General features: G+C 39.5%; 1 protein-coding gene across 3 annotated transcripts in view; it reads left to right on the top strand.

Annotated features, from left to right (window-relative positions):
• The window catches only part of LOC128859645 (putative phospholipase B-like lamina ancestor), a 75,866-nt gene extending 62,544 nt beyond the window's left edge, over window positions 1–13,322 (top strand). For all 3 annotated transcript variants that reach the window (XM_054096615.1, XM_054096613.1, XM_054096614.1), the window contains exons 3-5: window positions 7,319–8,287; window positions 10,492–10,608; window positions 11,129–13,322. In XM_054096615.1, coding sequence (XP_053952590.1) covers window positions 8,028–8,287; window positions 10,492–10,608; window positions 11,129–12,767 — 2,016 coding nt within the window. In that variant the 5' untranslated portion in view covers window positions 7,319–8,027 and the 3' untranslated portion in view covers window positions 12,768–13,322. The remainder of the gene's footprint in view (window positions 1–7,318; window positions 8,288–10,491; window positions 10,609–11,128) is intronic.
• The last annotated feature ends 5,951 nt before the right edge of the window (window positions 13,323–19,273 follow it).

Below are 19,273 nucleotides of genomic sequence, written 5' to 3'. Positions count from 1 at the left end.
GGCCAATTCTGTTCTGGACTTGCGTTAGCCCGTGCAATTTGAATGTGTGATAATGGGAGCTGCGGTTTTTTCAATGTTCTCCCGAATTATAGGCCTTTTGTACGTAGACGTCCTTGAATCTAGTCTTTGGATGCATTAATACCTTTCTCGATTAAAACTGCTTCAACTCCACTCAACGATAAGTTCGGATTTGGCACACATAAATTAATAATCTTCTGATCTTACCTTGGAGACATACATATATTGTTTTTTGGGCCTCGTCCGGGAAAGTCGTCAACGTTTTTAACTTCGGTATACCGTTGCACTGCTTCAAATATATAACGAAATTCTAAGTTTGACTTTCGCCGGTCACGCTTCTTTTAGATATATTGATTGTTTATATTTGTATATATAAAATTGGCATATATAAATGCCACAAAGGGAGGTATGCTGAGTGTGTGGCCGATCCTCGTTAATGACTCTGAAAATGTGGCACGGTTTTATTCGTCTGGCTATACTTAATAATATATATTTATATATATATACATATTTATTTATATCAGTCTATATGTACGACGTGCCCGGGCACTGTTGCCAGTATGCATTAAAAATTATTTACTACATTCAAACATCTCAGCAATTAACTTTTCGCATTTTATAAATACTGATTTTTTTTTTTCATAAATACAATAAAGCCCACGGGTCATGTAGAGATCGAAATCGTACTACGCCACAATCATTGGAATTTCCCATTATACATACGTATTTGCATATATACAGCTGTTGAAAAAAACTTAAGAACGACACCCAGTTCTCTCCATTTGAGACTTTTTCAATAAAATCACTCAAATGTTTTGCAGATTAGGTTTTATTTTATACATTTTAAATGTTTTTCGTCAGTCTTTTTATCATGGAAAAATTGAACACACTTCGAAAATCCTTCGAGAAAAATACCTAAGAACGAAGCAAAATTATATAAAATTATAAAAATGCGGGCGAAAGGAAAAATTCTACATTAATATTTTGTTGAAAATCCCTTTTGCTTTATTACCGCTGCACAAGCCCTTTGCAATGACATTATTAAACCTCTACAACGTTAAAGGAATGAACCCTAAGCTGCCTTGGCCTTTTCAAACAACTGACCCAAATTTGTGATTTTCTACGTACTGAGTGCATTTTCTACGTCGTTCCAAAGATGTTCTATTGGATTTAAGTCGGCACTCGAAGATGCCCAATCCAGAACATTGATCAAATTATCTTCGCAAACTTTTTTGCGACACGAGAAGTCTGCTTCGGATTGTTTTGTTCAAATTTTCAAATCATCCGTAAAATCTCTACCGCTCAAAGTATGTAGAATTACATTTTGAAGTAACTGAACGTACTTGATCACGACCATAATACCTTCAATACGATGAACTGACCCGACACCGGGTAACCTCAGGAAAAGTAAACTCACACCATTGTCTAGCCTCCTCCTCACCAATCATAGAGACGAACTGGGTGAGACGAACTTGGGGTCGAATGCTGTAAATTTTGGCCGCCACACGTGGACGACTTCCTGGACCATACTGGGACACTGATTTTGAGTTCAGTATATGTGCTCTACAGCAAATTCCAATGGCTTCTTCCGTACCAGCCTACTGTGAAGTCTTGCTTCTGCCAATCAAAGCACAACTGTTCTTTTCGTTATTGGTTTTTCCAGGTGAACAAAAATTTCGCGATGGATGTCAGCAGCACTCTTCCTGGGATCCTGTGTTGACAATCTAATGATTATCCTATATGGCTAGTAGTCTTTCGTGCTTTGTTTTTTTCTGGGAACATTTTCTGCTACTTTATACTCAGCAAAATATTTCAAAGCATTATAAACCATCGTTTTCGAAACGTTTAATTGTATTGAAATAGCACCGTAGAATAGTCCGGAATACTCCAGATACTTTATTTTTTACTTACTTACCAGTTGTAATATAAAGTAAAACAATTCAAAAAATTTGAACGTACACCGAATCGTTCTTAAGCATATTTCTCACAAAAATATCAGTGCCTCCTACCAAAACGCAAAAAATCAATGCCCTTGAAGAGAAATAGATAAGTGAACGTACATATTTCAGTGAATGTGATCACAGCAAGTACATAAATTCAAGCGGAAAAAGTACCGTTACGGCACAGTAGTCGATGAAAGATGCCCATATATGGCGGCCAACGCTTCGTTCTTAAGTATATTTCAACGGCTGTATTTATAAATAAATATAAATGATAATATTTGATAAGATTTAATACTGAATTCCAATTTTCAATAAGATCCGTTTACAAGTGAGCATCATTATAAAGATGGGCCCCATTCATATAAAATATGAAATTAGTTTTTAGAAATGAAAACATTAACGCTAACAGACGGTTTTGTGTAGGCTGAAGTGTTATTGTTTGATTTTTTTGTGCAAGAATATTTCGCTGAAAGCCAAGTTATTTCTATAGAATTTCTTGTACTGGCAATGGGAAAATTTAAAGTTAAATATTTATTATTGTATATTTACTTATGGTGGTTTTTAAGTTTATGTAGGTTTCTTGTTAATGAAGTGGATCAATTTGATTGATTGGTGATTGAGTAGTCTACATACAAGCGATTATCTCAACAGATGAGGGGGCGACGAGGAGTCGCAAACGCCGATGGGGTAGTGAGAGTTCTTCTCTACTAGTTATTCGTGAAATTCGCGAGAGAGAGAAAAATAGAGAGAGAGAGAGAGATCTAGGGAGCATTCAGCCTTTGGCTTCAAGAAGTGAATGAGCTGTAAAATAAAGTAAGGCATAGCCAAAGACGATAGAATACCAGATTGCGTCTTCCGAATTCGCGGTGTCGTAAGAGTCCATGTATAAACAAACAAAAGGAAGGAGAGTTACTAATTAGTTTGTGAAGAGGAAGAGTAGGCGAAAGCAATGGAAATAACCAAGTACAACAAACACTTTCTTGCTTCTGGAGGCGTTATATTCATTTGTGCTTTACCAATTTAACACACGGCACTTCGTTTGCATTAGTTTTTTTTTAGTTTTAATCTCACAAATCGCATATTACCGAGTCATTCACTCAATTTTCACAAACATGTAATATCTCCGACTTTTTTTTGTTTTGTATTGCGAAGGCAGCTGGCATCAGACTTGTCAAAATTGCGAAAAAAGTAACTGCTTTTTAATGGCGCCACCTTCAGTACCCAATTCGCCTTGAGTATTACTTGTTAATAGAAGCAAACCCCAGTTAAGTTTTTTCCTTTAGGCGGCGAGGTAATGCCTTTATCTTTAAAGTACTTTTGCAGGAGATAAAGCCACTATTGCTACTAAATATATTGGAAGATTAACGTAAAGAAATGCAAGGAGGAAGCTTACTTTACATTGCCGTATTGTAGTTATAAGAGGATTCTCAGCAAAAACTGTGGAAAGAAACTAAAACTTTGGATTTAGTTGTATACTGCCAATAAAAGGCCAACATTAAATTATCCCGTCTAAAGGTCTGATTGTGCATACTTTGCACAACTTCGCATAACTTTGCACAACAAGTCTAAATTCAGTACGCTGCTAATTTTTCGTAAGTTGTGATAATTTCCGGGTAACCAGACATATGCAACCTGTAGTTAACAGATTTTTATTAGACAGGTTAAAAATTATACAAAGTTGTACGAAATGTGCCCATACCAGGCCTTTAGATTGGTGGTCTCACTTAAGGCGGCAATGCAATGCCAACAAACTAAGTAGTAGAGTAGTGGAAGCTTTTTCATGGCAGAAATTCACTCGAAAGTTTGCCATTGTCTGCCGAGGTGCGACCGCTATTAGAAAAAACTTTTTATATCAATTGGTGTTTCGTGCCCAGTATTTCGAACTTGTGCGAAAAGTGGTCACGCACCAACCCATCTAAAAAAAGCATCCTGCAGAAATATCACTTTCCTATTAAATAACCTGTCGCAGCTGCCTGAATGATAGCAAAGAAAGTATCCATCATTTCCTTTGCGAATGTTCGGCCCCTTCTTCGAACAAACAACGCTCAGGAGGTATAACAAGAAAACTGATCTAACGGGTTATATCATAGAGGATTCGAGATGGATTTACAGTCTGTGTCAGAAAAAAGCAACCGCGATTGTTCATGAAGTATATTTAAAATGTTTAATGTCATGTAAAGTATTATATGTACAAAACTACGAGTCGCAATTCTTCAATAAACCATGTAGTCTCACTCTTTTTCATGCTTTGTACCAGCTTTTCTGTGTAGCTCGCCGACAAGTACGACTAGATTTTGCGAACTTGATGCACGAGCTGCTTTAAATCATAGACTGCGCTTCCGGCAAGATGCGTTTTCATAGTGCCCCACACATTTTCAATGTGGTTGGCGTCTAGGGACTGGGAAGGCCAGTCCAATACTGTGACACTATTTTCTTGTTTTGTTGTTTGTCAATGTGTTTTGCTGAGAGCAGTGGTTTAGAAGATGTGGGACGGCAAGATATGTTCGCCCCCTTCAGTCGACGTTCGATGGTGTTGATACTCACATCTTTTCCCTTTTTAGCAAGAACTGATCGGGCTTGGCGTAGTCACAACGAAGGGTCCCACTTAAAGGGTTGGAAGATCAATTTATCCTGCTTTTTTGTCGTCACTCGCTTCAAGCCACGCTCGGAAAAGACATCAACATTTTTGTACACTTTATACCGCTGATTCCACATCACAACAAACTTTTTCGATTTTTTAATCACTTTTGCAGCCGCCGCGATAAGATAATTTCGGCCCTTTCGAATGAGTGCATAAAAATACCGCCTCGCACTCATCTTTGTTTGGTTGCGTTTACGGAAAAGTTTCGAACGACACTAACCTGATTTAGCACTGGCGTCTTTGCCCTTGAGTGGGACTATTATGCAGCAAAAAAGAGAAGGAAATATATCTCGAAGTTACAAGAGAAAACCGGTTCTTTTCTTCTGACACAGACTGTATTATACAGTGTACTCGCGGTAACTCGCATAGCCGCTAAGTCGAACGACGTGCTAACTCGAACACATTTTTCCCCCTATTGACTTCTTTGTAACTCGAACAATAAAAAAACGCTATAACTCGAACAAAAAAACAAATTTAAATTATGTGTGTACATTCTTTTCAAACATGTACATTTTGTACATACATACATATGTAATAGTATATGTATATAAATTATATGTATACTAGTGTATTGTCCATATGAATATTTCGGCGTTAATATCCCGTTAGTTTTCTGGGAACAACATCTTGCATTGACCAAATTGCTTTAAATTTGTCATTTGTAGTGTATCAGTGCACGTGAGTAATGGATCGTAAAAGGTTGAAGTGTTTAACATTAAAAGAGAGGGCTGAAGTCCTTAACAAAATTAAACGTGGACGTAGTGTTACTTCTCTAGCGAAGGAATATGGGGTAGCCAAGTCCACCATAAGTCTTATAAAAAAGAAAGATAAGGCAATTTATGGCTTGCACTAACGCTACCGGCAACCATAAGCTTAAACTTCTCGTTATTGACAAAGCAAGAAATCCTCGTGTTTTCAAAAATTTTAACTGTCCGGTGGAGTACAAAAATTCCAAATCAGCCTGGATGACTTCGGCGATTTTCAAAGACTGGTTTCATAATTCGCGCCGCAGGTAAAATCCAGATTCATTAAAACAATTTTTTTAACCAAGTTAAATGACTTTAATATTTAGGTAAGAAAATATTTGAAAGATGGGGGACTACCTGAGAAGGCTCTTCTTCTAATTGATAATGCCCCATCACATCCCAACGGAATCGAATTAAAGTCCGAGGATGGTTTAATTTTAACTATGTTTATGCCGCCGAATGTGACACCATTGATCCAGCCAATGGACCAAAATGTAATTCGTATAACGAAACTATACTCCAGAAATTTTCTACTGGCTTCCATTTTCAACAATCGATCGAAAAATCGATATCAATGACTGTTTTTTTAACATAGCACACTCAATTGATAAGTTGAACAAATTCGATAAATCGAACAGCGCCTGTTTTAATTAGTTCGAGTTATCGCGAGTGCACTGTATTATATTCAGATAAGGACCTATTTGCATTTGGTGGTCTTTGGAGGTGTGCCGTCGATGCCGCGGGGGCCATTTGGCCGATATTTTGTTCCATACGTAATTGAGCCATACCAATATTATCACAATAAAGAGAAATGACAATAATTTCCTAAAAAAATTGTATTTTATTCAAAATCAACACCGGCCCTTGAAATTTAACCACCCTTTACTATAATAGATTTGGAGGTTTTTCTATGAGAAGTGTAAGTGCGGTGGCGTCTTCACGTGCTAATTTTGCCTGGGTAGTCATTTGGTAAACCCCGCAACCGACTAATCGGCCCTAAAGGAAACTAATAACGGAAAAAACAATTAAAATCGAAATTTTTAAAATATAGCGCTTTCAGGTGAAATGGATGCTGTTAAGAATACCAAACTAACATATCGCTCGTTTGGTGGTGGAAAAACGTCATAATTCAAAAAATCCAGAATTCGAGAAACACTTCAAAGTGTTCAATTTATGTACTTTGCCTCGCTGAGTAAAAGTAGATACATATTTTTAGGCATCATAAAATATAATTTATGTATCGAAATTGAAATTTGAATTGGTCGATCCAAGGAGCACCAAGTGATTTGGTGGCTCCTAAAACAGTCAGCATAAAAAGCCCATTGCATTTAGAGCTCTGGAAAGAGGGTAGATAGTCAAGAAGAGAAGGAGAAAACTATTAGAGAAAGAGATAGAAAAGAATAGAGACAGGGACAGAGGTAGTTAGTCCTGTGAGAATTTTCCAGATTCTTTGGTAAATCTGTAAATATCCTTCAGTTCCACAGAACGAATTTTACTCATTCCCACGGCTTTGGAACCCAAAACTCGTAGTCTTGCTCTAGCAAAGACAGGGCACTCACAGAGAACGTGCTCAGTGCTATCCGCCTCCTCCAAAAAGGACAGGCACATTGGGGCCTCAATGATTCCAAAGGTGGTCATATGCTGACCCCATGGATTGTGTCCTGTAATAATGCCGACCAACAACCGAACGTCTTTCCTTCCAAGTTTTAGTAGAAAGTTTTACAGTTTTCCGTTCGGACTTGTCACAAAACACTTTGCACTTCTGCGGCGTTCTAGATCGGACCATCCGGACCATCGCTTTTCATGTAGATTGCATACATAATCGCTGATCCAATTCATGATTTCTGTGGAACTGATTCCGATTATTGTCTATTTATGTCTCAATTATATTATATACCTACTTCTATAGTTTTAACTAATTTAATTAATTCTAACAAATTTTTATTTATTTTCGTTTTCTTTCATTTCAGGGACTTTTTTGACCAAACACTCAATTCAACTAACTCCGGCCTCTTTTAAAATAAATATTAGAAAAAATAGCAATATTTTTGGTTATCTGCTATTTATGTACAAAACAAGATCAGCTCATTTTCAAAGTTCTCCTAACACCAGCTTCATTGCTAAATGAATACATCACCAATTATTTGCATTTAAAAAACATACCAAAGTAAAAGCAATCTAAGCAGCCTAAAATAATCGAAAACCTCACCACTGAATACATCGTTTCACATCGTACACAAACCAGCTAGCGATATAAACGTTTCCTCCGATGAGCAATACGTTCGTTTCGCCAGTCAAAGTGGCCACAGACATCCTATACCTCAGTGCCCTCCAATACGCAAGTGCCAACGCTCTCACCACGCTGGGAGCAGCCATCGTCAGCACTATCGACGCACACAGCCGCAGTCTTGAACATTCGTACGCTGCACGCGCCGACCTCAATTATACCCTAGTGTAAATCTTGCACATCATATTGCCTTGTAACCAGTCAATTGCTTGTGAAATCTGAAACCTAATTCTACATAATCTGTATTGAAAAAAGAGGCTCATATCTTAACATATCGTCACATATCGTCGCATATAGCGTGCATACCAAACCAGCTTGAGAGCACAGCGTTCCGCGCGCTGTACAGTTTTTTCTAGATTTTGTATCAATTAAACTTCAAAACGGCCGGAACAATGCTCAAAGTTGTTGGTGCATCTTGGCAAAAAACACGAATAGGGACTTACATCCTTATCGGTGCTGGTTTACTTGTGATAGGAGCTTTCTTCATTAGCTATATGGAACGTCCGAAATATAATGGCACATACTGTGCTACGGCATTTTGGTCGAAACAGACTGGATTTCACATTGAATACTGGAAACAGCAAAATGATCTACTTAACATTCCAAAGGGTGCTGCTAGAGTTTGCTACAAGGATTCCATCTATGAAAATGGGTAAGTGAAATGTGTTTCTTAAATTCAAAATTAAGAACTTCAGATTCTATAGCAACTGTGGAAATGAATGCCGAAGATTAGTAAACGAGTAGCCCTAAATATTGGCAAACTATATTTTCGGCCTTTTTAGCTTAGAGGGAAAATCTGCACTAAAGCTTGCACCTCTGTCTTCATTGACGGTTCCAAGATAGAATCGGGGGTTTTCTCTAAATCAGTCAATTTATCTATTTCCTTTCAACCGCCGAATACTGCTAGTGCTTTTCAAGCTGAAGTCTTTGCGATCCTGCAGGCATGCAAAATGTTTAGGGAACGCGGCAGCGAGGGAGATATGTATTAACATTTTCTTCGTTAGTCAAGCCGCGATTAAGACTCTGACGACGCCATGATGCAGAATGAAATTAGTAAACTCCTGTAAGGAGGAAATCAAATCTAACATTTGTCTGATATGGGTTCCAGGACATAGGAACATGTCTGATGAGCTTGCCAGGAAGGGGACTGAATACGCCACAGAGACCTCCTACCCGGTCATCGGCATCCCCCTGACAGTTGTTAAAGGGGAACTGCACAAATTATTTCTCAGGAAAGCACAGAAAAGATAGAGCTCCATTTCTTCATGTGCTATTTCGAAAACCCTTTGGCCCTAATACGATATACGAAGGAAACAGAAAGTCCTTTGGACTCCTCGCCATTCAATTTCCAAACTCGTAGCTGTGTTTACCGGTCACTGGACGATCGGCACATACGCGGAAAATCTAGGATTACCATTTAACCCCCACTGCAGAAGCTGTGGGGACCTTTCAGAGAAAGAGACTGTTTTCTCTGTAAATGTCCGGGTTTGGCAGATAGACGACTAAGGTCACTGGGCGCTCCTTTCTTCCACAGTCTGGAGCAGTGCACCAACCTAAATCTCATCAATCTTCTCCATCGTATCAACAGCTGTGGCTGGCTGTAGATATCTGCATGTTGGAGGTCTCATAATGCTATCAAAGCGGCGCTACTTGAGGAGTGCCAGACTGGCACTTCAACCATTTCGCCTACCCATCTACCTTGGCTTAGTGGGTTTGTATATGACCTTCAGTCAGTCGATACTGAGTTCAATTGTCACTGCTGACATTAAAAATCAAATCTAACAGCGGTAAGCCCTCGTCACGTAAAATGTATTTCTGCTATGCATACACGTATTCCTCACCGGTCGCCGTAGCCGAATGGGATGGTGCATGAAACATCAAATAATACGAAAAGTTTTTTCAAAACGGGGTCGCCCCTCGGCAGACAATGGCAAGCCTCCGCGTGTATTTCTGCCATGAAAAAGCTCATCATAAAAAATATTTGCCGTTCCAAGTCGGCTGAAAACTGTAGGTTTCTCCATTTGTGGAACAGCACTACAAATAGGCTGAAGAGCTCGCTCGAACACCCAAAAAGGGTGTAAGCTCTAATTATAAAACTATTATTTATCTATTATAAACTCTTCAGAAAAGGAACTATTTGCCATTTTGAGGTGGTATAAGCCGAAAGCATCTTAGTTAATGGGCAAAATCAAGTGATACTCTAAATGTTTTAGATGAAGTTAGGTCTAGGTATTATTACTGTCTTGAAACTCTTACTGAATCTGTGGTAGATGCTATAAAAAAGGCAGTATTTCCACTTAAGTTAGACAGTATCTCAACTCAAGGGATTTTGATGATGTCCTATTGGTCGGATTCGCCACTTCTTTCAGATATTTCAGTATTCTTGAGCCTCTATTTAATATTTTGTGCTTTTATAGAGCCGAGTTTTATAAGAGAAAATGCCCATTGTTTGTATTTCTGGTTTCAGTTCCATTGCCATCTGCATCTCTTATAGACCGCGTGATTGGGACAGTGCACATTTTTTGGATGAAGTAACTTAGTACCGCTCAGCTTACTTCAGGTACTTTGAAGAGATCTTGAATATTTAGGAAAAGGAATTTTCGTACTATTCCAGTCACTTATCCTCCATTGCTTATCCTCGTTGCTTATCAAATTGTTCATAGATTAGTAACAGAAGTGAATATAAAATGCGTTAGATTTGATCTGCTCTAGAGTAGAATTTTTCTATAGTAGAATTTTTAGGATATCAGATATGGGTAATACCAGTTATTTAGTCTCGTCCCAAGTGATTGGGGCCCTTTCAGTTTTTAGTTACTTTGCCACAGCTTTTAATATTCGTTGCTTTTTCATTTACAGTTGGGCGCAAATCGAGGTGGAAACTCAACGTACTTACCCGGACTGGGTACAGGCTTTCGGTGCTGGAATACTTGAGGGCTCGCTGACATGGAACAATATCTATAATCAATGGAAGAAGTAAGTAACATTGGATGTAGGGTTTTCCGATAGAGACGGATTGTTTTGGAAATGTCTGTCGAAACTGTTTTTATTATTTACGCACTGAAAACAAATCGCCATGGCAAGTTAGAGCATAAAAGATTTGAGTTAGTTGAGAAGATTTGGTTATCGCTAAATCTCGTGAAGATGGCCTGTATTGGCCACTTTGATCGATTTTTCTTGTGAGGTTTTCTAAACTCGTAGTTCTACTCCAATAAACCGCAATCGGATGTTGTCCTCAAAGGCAGCATAACCTAGACCTTGCGGTTCCATGACGCTCTACGAAGTTGTGACGCACACTTCAACGATGCCATATTCACTGCCAAATGGCATGCATAAATGGATCTTTCTTAATAAACAAAGAATTTTGTTAATACCTTACACATAGTTTTTTTTATTCCATTTCCACCAGCCCCTATTGGAAAGTCCTATGCATAAAATTACAAACATTTTATTATTTGAAAATTTTTTAAACACCTATTTTTATTTCACTCTTCAGCACCATTGAATCCTCCTGCGAACGTGATGAAGATTCCCAAACCTTTTGCTCTTGGCTGCGCGATCTCCTGGACGAGAATTACATACGCATCAAAGAGACAGCTGTACAACGCGGTGAGCACGACCACTACTGGCATCAGATCAGCCTCTACTTCAGTCAATTGGAGGGCCTAGAAACGGGGTATATACGCGGCGCATCTCGTGCACGTTCAGATCTCGAAGAGGAAATACCATTTTCCGATTTTCTACTTTTGAATGCCGCCGCTGACATTCAGGATCTCAAAATCTATTTTGAGAACTTTGTATGGATGAAAAGTAATGAAACAGCCGACACGGAGACCGAAGACGTTGCTACAGCTGAAGCATCAGCTAAAGAAGCTGAAACAGGACCAAAGAATTTCTTTTTACCGAGCGCCACAATGCTGACGAAAATCTTTCAAACCGCCGACGCACCCACATGGCGGTTACTTTTTGGTCACAGCACTGCCGGCAGCTACGCTTCTATGTTGCGCATCCAAAAGCGTTATAAATTTCATTATCACTTCTCACCGAATCAACGCTCGAATACAGTGCCCGGCGTAGATATAACATTTACCGGCTATCCAGGCATACTCGGCTCCACCGATGACTTCTACATCGTGAAGGGTCGTCAGGTGCAATCCATTGTCGGCGGTGTAGGCATAAAGAATGAGAATCTCGATTTGTGGAAGACAGTGAACGTTACACAAGCGTTGCCGTTGGCTGCGCGTGTCATGGCCGCGAATCGTATAGCGCAGAATCGTCGCACTTGGGCAAAGGCAATGTCGCGTCACCCCTTCACTGGCTGCAAACAGTGGATAACGGTCGACTTGAACAAACTGCGCCCCCAAGACAATTTATACATGACGCTAGCCGAAGATGAAAAACATGACGATGCCGCATTGCCGTTGAATGCCGCAGATGAGGCAGCCATAAATGAACGTCATAACCGCAACAAAGGATTGGTATGGATTGTCGAACAACTGCCGGGTCGCATGCATCTGAAAGATGTCTCTGAGAAGTTTTTAACGGGCGCAAACTCAACGTGGATTGCCAATGGGGTGCCCTACTTCGATGAGATGTTGCAAGCTAGCGGCGTATCCCCTGAAAATGCCTATCTCGACATGAAGGCAGCGCTTGACGAAGAACTAACTAATCTCGAGGCAGTCGATCAATTTATGCGAAAACACGGTTTCCGAGGCGATCTGCTAGGCGAAGAGTCGGTTGCATATGGCAACATTGACATCAAATTGTTCTCCTACAATGCGCAAATAGGCATTAGCGACTATCATGCCTTTGCTGGGCCCATTTTTATACGGCTACAGCACGTGCAACCGCGTGAAGCGATTGCGAGTGTCGCAAGTGAATCAACGGATATTGCTTCCAATTTGATGGATGGACGCTTGAGTGTAAGCATTGATGATGCGTCGCAGCTTGCCGAACTGGAGCGGATAACTGAACATCGATCGGTGCGCAATGATATTCAAGCAAATGCAATGCGAAAGGCCTCCAGTGGTCCATTTAAGTGGTCTATAGTTCTAGATCACGTGGCGGATGTGCAACATCAGGGACATCCAGATGAATTCAATTTTGGCAAAGTATCGCCAACATGGGCGTGGTGAGGTGGGATGCGGTGATCGCAGTGTCTGGCTTAATGCTCTGGTGCCTCTTCAAGTGCATAGCAAATAAATAAATATTTTAATTTAATTTCACAATCATTTTCACTATTACACATGCAGGTGTGTGTATTCATTTAAATTTGACGAGTGTATTTTTGAGGCATTTTTTATTTATGCTTGGAACTAATCCGTTTGTCTTCTACCAAGAACCGAAGCATATTTTTTTTTAGAAAATTTTATCAGTTATAATAAATTCGTAGCAATTGTGTCTAAGAAAGAATGTTGTGATTTTAAGCCGATTGTGCAAAATTATTTCGATTGTATAAATCGTAGAAAAAAATTGTAAACATTTTATAAATTTTGTGCGTCCATAGCTTTAAAATTGTAAAAAGTTAAAAAAAAACTATGAACTTTAGTCTTCCATAGTTCTAAAATATTTCTTGGAAATTTTGTGTGCAAACATTTTATCAAGTGTGTTTTCCACGTCCATCTAAGGTTTCTAACTTTTACACAGAGCAATTGTGAGAATAAAAATACATGCATAAAAATAGAAAACAATCTACATTTTGTTTCATTTCGCAAGAATGTAAAGATAGAAAGAGTCGCCTGATCTCCCATCGGGCGCGTCGTGGCTGGTGGATAGGGAAGCCCTGACATCACACGATTGGCCTTCCCTGATGTGGTGGGTTCAACACTCGTGTGATGACTCAAAGATGGCATAGAATCGGGGTGCCACCCGCGAACCAAACTGGCTAGGGAGTAGCCCGAATAATCCTTGGTAATGGACAACACAAAGAATATTACTCCAGGTGGAATCCACACAAGTGGCAATCCATCCGCTTCGGCGGCAGGGGCATGGATTCTGGAGGCCCCAGGCTATCGCAATCTCCTCTTCTCCAGAGTCTGAAAAACGCTTCTCTGTTTCGGAGTGCCTGAGTTGTGAGGTCTCTTCGGTGGCTGCACGACCTCCCAAAGAAGCCGGGAAATCGAAGAGCGTGGCAAGAAGGGAGAGAAGAAAGCGGCGGGCAAGACTTATGCGGGAGAAATCCTCATGTGGCTCTGCCAGCCCTTCTGCGTCTGTGTCTTCCAAAAGACCCCTGTCAGCGGAAGTGACACCCACGGTAGCTACCGAATCTTCGGTGGGCGCGGGCGCTCCCAAGCTGGCTCGCTCTCGAGGTAAGCGGAGAAGGACGGTGGCTGAAAGCAGTACACCTCCCTGCCCTGCAGCTGCTGCCTATGGCCGAGGCACGACTCTCCAAGGTACGAGCGCGGTCTTGGCGCCAATTAATGTGGCAGGAAAAGGTTCTGCTGAGCCACGCCCCTATCGGCGCCTCGACAAAAAGTCCAGCACAGCTGTCTACCCGGCGAAATTTTCGTCAGTGGCGGATGGGGAGCTGGACCTTCGCCCAAGCACATCCAAGGGTGCGGCCAAGCTTAAATCGGGGTTTTCTTTAACTTTGCGAACAATTCACCTCTTATCTGCATCATTAAATATTTTATTTGGCGCAGATCTGCCCTTATCTTCTATCCTGTTTTCGTGACGAAACCTTTCTATAATGTGCTGGATAGTTGAGGAACTAATAGCAACAATTTCTGCAATTTTTCGTTGGCTTTTGCCTTCTTTATAATGACGAATAACGTCTTCCCATTTTTCAAGTGAGGTTTGTCTTCCCCATTTAAAAAAATTTAGATTTTTTCAACTTTTCTTTATAAAATTTTTTTGAGAATGACTTAAAACGCTAAGTTAAACAGAAAAAAATAAATTTCACCGTTATTGCATTCTCAGAGAAAATATAAAATACACTGCATCATTTAAGCTGTGAGCCTATTTTGATGAGAAAACTATTTGTTTCTATATTTTTTCAGCAAGCTTTGTTTTTGTTATCGTTCTTTCTGCAGTGGTAAACAATACATACATATCTCATTACAAGTCGTTTACATTTTATTAATTAAATTCAATAAACATCGAGTCATTTTATTTTTTCTAAAAAAGTATTACCTGCATCAAATAAGCTGTGAGTCACTGTATATGGTTAAATGTTAAAGTGTTAACAAAAACCTTCCAACCCAACGAAAATCGATGTGACAATTTGTATACTCTTACTGTGAACGAAAACACCCCTATCTCATTCATTACCATAATAGAACTCAAAAGGGGAATACAACAACTATATTAAGAGATAAAAAAGCGCCCGGATTCGATTTAGTTACTGCTGGGGTGTTAAAAAAGTTACCCTATATAAGTTTGATTAAATTAGTCAAATTGTTTAATCATTCAATTTATCTGCACTATGCTCCCTGTACTCTGTGGAAAGTTGCAGAAGTTGATAATGATTCCAAAAGTTGGATAAGATTTACATCTTTTTTTCTCATTCCAACCATTCTGCCTCAAATTGGTAAGCTATTTGAAAAGCTCATCCTCAATCGATTGACGCCATTTATCGACTCTAAAACCTTGTTACCTTCGCATCAATTTGGCTTTCGCAGTAAGCACTCAACCATCGATCAGGTGTTGGACTCACAGTTGAATCCGAAAACTCTTTTGAACAGAATAACGTGTGTTCAGCAGCATTCCTGGACGACGCACAAGCTTTCGACAAGGTTTGGCATGTCGGTTTAAATACCATAACAAACTCAATATCTGCCTTCCAAATGATTTTTGCGCCGTCCTAAAGGCGTATCTGAGCGAATGCTACTTTCGCCTTCATCAAGGAAACGAATACTCAAACCTTGAATGTGCCGCAAGGAGGCATTCTTGGTTCGCTCTTGGACCTTCTATATACCGCAGACTTGCCGATATCCCCGAATAGCTTGATCGCCACTTTTGCCGACTACACTGCCATCCTAGCAATTGGAAAAGGCGCTGAAGAAGTTGCAGAGAAAACTTCAAATTGCAACAAACGTCGAAATTGAAGAACGGACGAAGACTTGGCGCATTAAATTGAACAATGCCAAGTCGGTTCATGTAAACTTCACCAACAAAAAAATGAATCAGTACCCAATAATACTGCTACGGGCTGCAATACCACATGCAAACACTGCAAAATACCTTGGCTTAACGCTCGATGCTAAGCTTCAATGGAAGGAGATCTGAAGACAATAAAAATGAAAACGCTAATTGAACGAAGATCAAAGCTACCCATATATACAAAAATATCTATATATAAACAATTCATAAAGCCTGTGTGATCCTATGGCGCGCAACTATGGGGTTGCGCCAGTCAAAGTAATGCAAATATACTTCAACGACTCCAGAATAAAATTCTTCGAGATATTTTCAATTTCGCTCAGGCCTAACCCGACGACTCCAGTGAATTAAACCGCATGATCTGGCATGATGACTATTAACTTAAGGAAGGGACTATGAAAATCTCTTCAGAAAATTCTCTTTATGTTGCCGAAATTGTACTGCTCGTTAGTTGAGATATAAGTAGCTGCAGAGTTAACAAACAGTGTTATGTATTTTATATTGTATCTATGTTTGTATTAAAAAAAAAAATGTTAAAGTGGGCGGTGCCATGCCACTTTTCCAAATTTTAAAGAAATTTATCAGTTTTGAATTCTTGGGATTTGAAAAAGACCCATCTTATAAATATTACCTGGTTGTTGATCGGATTTGAAATAGTAGCTTATCTCTTACTAGGCAAAAAGGTTCATTAAGTTTCTTTTATGCACCTATAAAGGCTTTTCCAATAAGAGGTTTCGTTGCTTGTGCGGCTCGTAGCGCCGTCTTGTTGAAAATAAACGTTGTCCCGATCAATACCATCCAATTCCGGCCATCAAAGATCGTTAATCATCTCTCGATAGCGCAATTCATTCACCGTAACTGTTGCTCCAGCTTCATTTTCGAAAAAGTAAGGTCCAATGACTCCGCCGGACCATAACCTACACCAAACAGTCACACGTTGAGGATAGAGAGGCTTTTCAACAATAACTCTTGGACATTCTGAGCTCCAGATCAAACAATTTTTCTTGTTGACGAAGCCACCGATGGAATTCCGGATCATTTTCATGCATTTCAACGAGCCAATCAGCAAAGACACGACGTTGTTGATGATCGGCCGGCTTGAGTTCTTGTGTTAACTGGACTTTATAAACCTTAAGACCCAAATCTCTATGCAAAATACGGTGTAACGACGTTTGTGAAATGCCTAATTCCAAAGAACCTGGAGGAATAGACAAACCTGGGTTTTCTTTAACACTTTCGGTTACAACAGCAATATTTTCGGCTGTTCTTGAGCGACATGCACGGGTTTTATTCTTCACTTCACTAACTTGTCCCAACAGCTCGATTTTTTCACCAATTTCTGTATTGCGGTCCGAAAAGCTGCTTCACGATGACCCAAAAATGTTCGAGTTTTACGAACCGTCTCTGCCAAATTTTCAACATTTTTATAGTGAATTTTAATCATTTCAGTGCGTTGTTTAAGCGTGGTTGGTTCCATTTCAGTTAATGACGTAGTTTCCAAAGAACGACCAAAATATGACGAGTTATCACGATTTTCGAGTTAGCGGAATTGTGAGCTATAGATGGGCAGAATCAAAAACATTGCAGTTATTGAGACTATACGGCCTTGTTTGAGTTACAATCACAACCGCATGAGCTGGTGCGTTGTCGTGATGGAAAAGGAAAATTACCCGACTTCCTCGATTCAAACTAATGCCAAATACAAATAAATTTACCCATCGGGCTGAAACTTCGTGCGTGTTCTTCCAAGAGATGCAACTAACGTAACATAACCTCGATACGCGCCAGTAGTGGCATCTCTCTGACTATACATACATGGATTTTTCAAACGACCCTCGCGGGCACTAGTCTATGTGTTTTGCCAGACTCTGTACTTACACTGTGGATTAAAACACCTGTATACACTTAAAATAAAAAAAAGTGATAAGTGTATACTTTTTGCATTAAAAATGTATTACTATTTATGAGATGTGGGGAAGATAGTGAAAAAATTTTAATTAATAACTTACACAAATTCCTTAAATCCAAATCAAGCAAAGTGTTTTTGAAGTGAAACTTCTTAGGCGTCGATGGACGAGCGAAAATGGAGAGTAAAATTTCAAGGCCATGCAACCTTTTGCGCATTTTCGTTGCGCGAGAGAGAAAAAAGATATAACGTAGAGGAAAAGGAGAGAGAGAAAGCCATACCTTATATATATCTTAGATACACTTTAGGCTATTTTTCCTTGTGATTTCTAATTTCTAGCGAGAAATAACACTGCCTAGTTTTTTGCGCTAGTTTGTTGGTGCAAACTTGTCGGATTTATTGGTATTGCCTTGCGGTAATTTGTACCGTTGCTGCGGTCCTGGAATCGCTGCGTTTGTGCGGGTGATAAACGCTCGGAGTTGTGTGCGTTGTTGTTTTCATAGCAGAAATACATTCGGAGGTTTGCCATTGCCTACCTAGGGGCGACCGCTATTAGAAAAATGTTTTTCTTAATTTTGGTATTTCACCGAGATTCGAACCTACGATCTCTCTGTGAATTCCGAATGGTAATTACGCACCATCCATTCGGCTACGGCGGCCGCCGTGTCTGTTTGTATTTTCTGCAAATGTTGTGAATTTATTTAGATATATATTCTTTCTCTCTCTCTCTTATTCTCTCTCGGATCTCTTCCTATTTCTTTGTCAGCCTTGAAAGTTTCACTTCTGTTTTCTTTGTTAAAAGTGTTGGCAAATCTAAATTTTATTATTAATTTGGCGTGTTGAATGCAATTGCTTCAATTTTGCCGACCTCTGCTCTATACTTAACTTAATGTAACGTTAACGTTCTCTGTATACTGTTCTTGCGTCATCTAGCGGTGGGTAGTTACAACCTCTGAATCACACATTGTCATCATACACAAACACCTGCCTTCTCCCTATCCTTATTCATTAATTTGTTTATAACACGACGTTCTTGCCGCTCTCTGCTTTATTTCATTTGCTGTTTCTGCTCATTCGCACTTTTTCGGCTTCGTTGTTTTGTATTATCATTCGCTTTTTTCTTATCATTGCCGTTGCTACGTCGCTGCCGGCAGAGGCACTGTGTTGCGTTGTTTTGGTTTTTGCATTCTCAATGAACCAACTAGCTACGATTTTGGGAGTAGTTTACAAAACGCACTACTCTACAGTTATAACCAAAGTATGCAAATATGTGCAGTTATATTTAAACGCACTTTTTGCCAATTTTAGAGTTTCTATTGTGACGATTCGGTAAAATAGTGCACCACAACTTAATAATAATAAAACACACCCAAAACGTTGCTCTCTTTAGCAACCCTGAATAGTCGCAGCTTTTGATTTTACTTTGTGTTCTTTGGAATTCTCTCACATATGTAGTTCGATGCTTTCTTAATTAATTGCAAAACACAAAGCAGAAACAGAAGAATTTTGCGAATTTAAACCGCATTTATTTCACAAATTTGTGCAAAATATTGTGTTCTATTCTCGAAAGTGTGTATTTAATTGTGCAAAAGAAGCAATAACTTCATGTTGATGTAGGAAATTCGGCCGCGAAAA

The sequence above is a fragment of the Anastrepha ludens genome, chromosome 4, assembly GCF_028408465.1.
Source record: "Anastrepha ludens isolate Willacy chromosome 4, idAnaLude1.1, whole genome shotgun sequence".
NCBI lineage: Eukaryota > Metazoa > Arthropoda > Insecta > Diptera > Tephritidae > Anastrepha > Anastrepha ludens.
The sequence above is the reverse complement of the archived record's forward strand: the minus strand, read 5'-3'. Positions and strand labels throughout refer to the sequence as shown.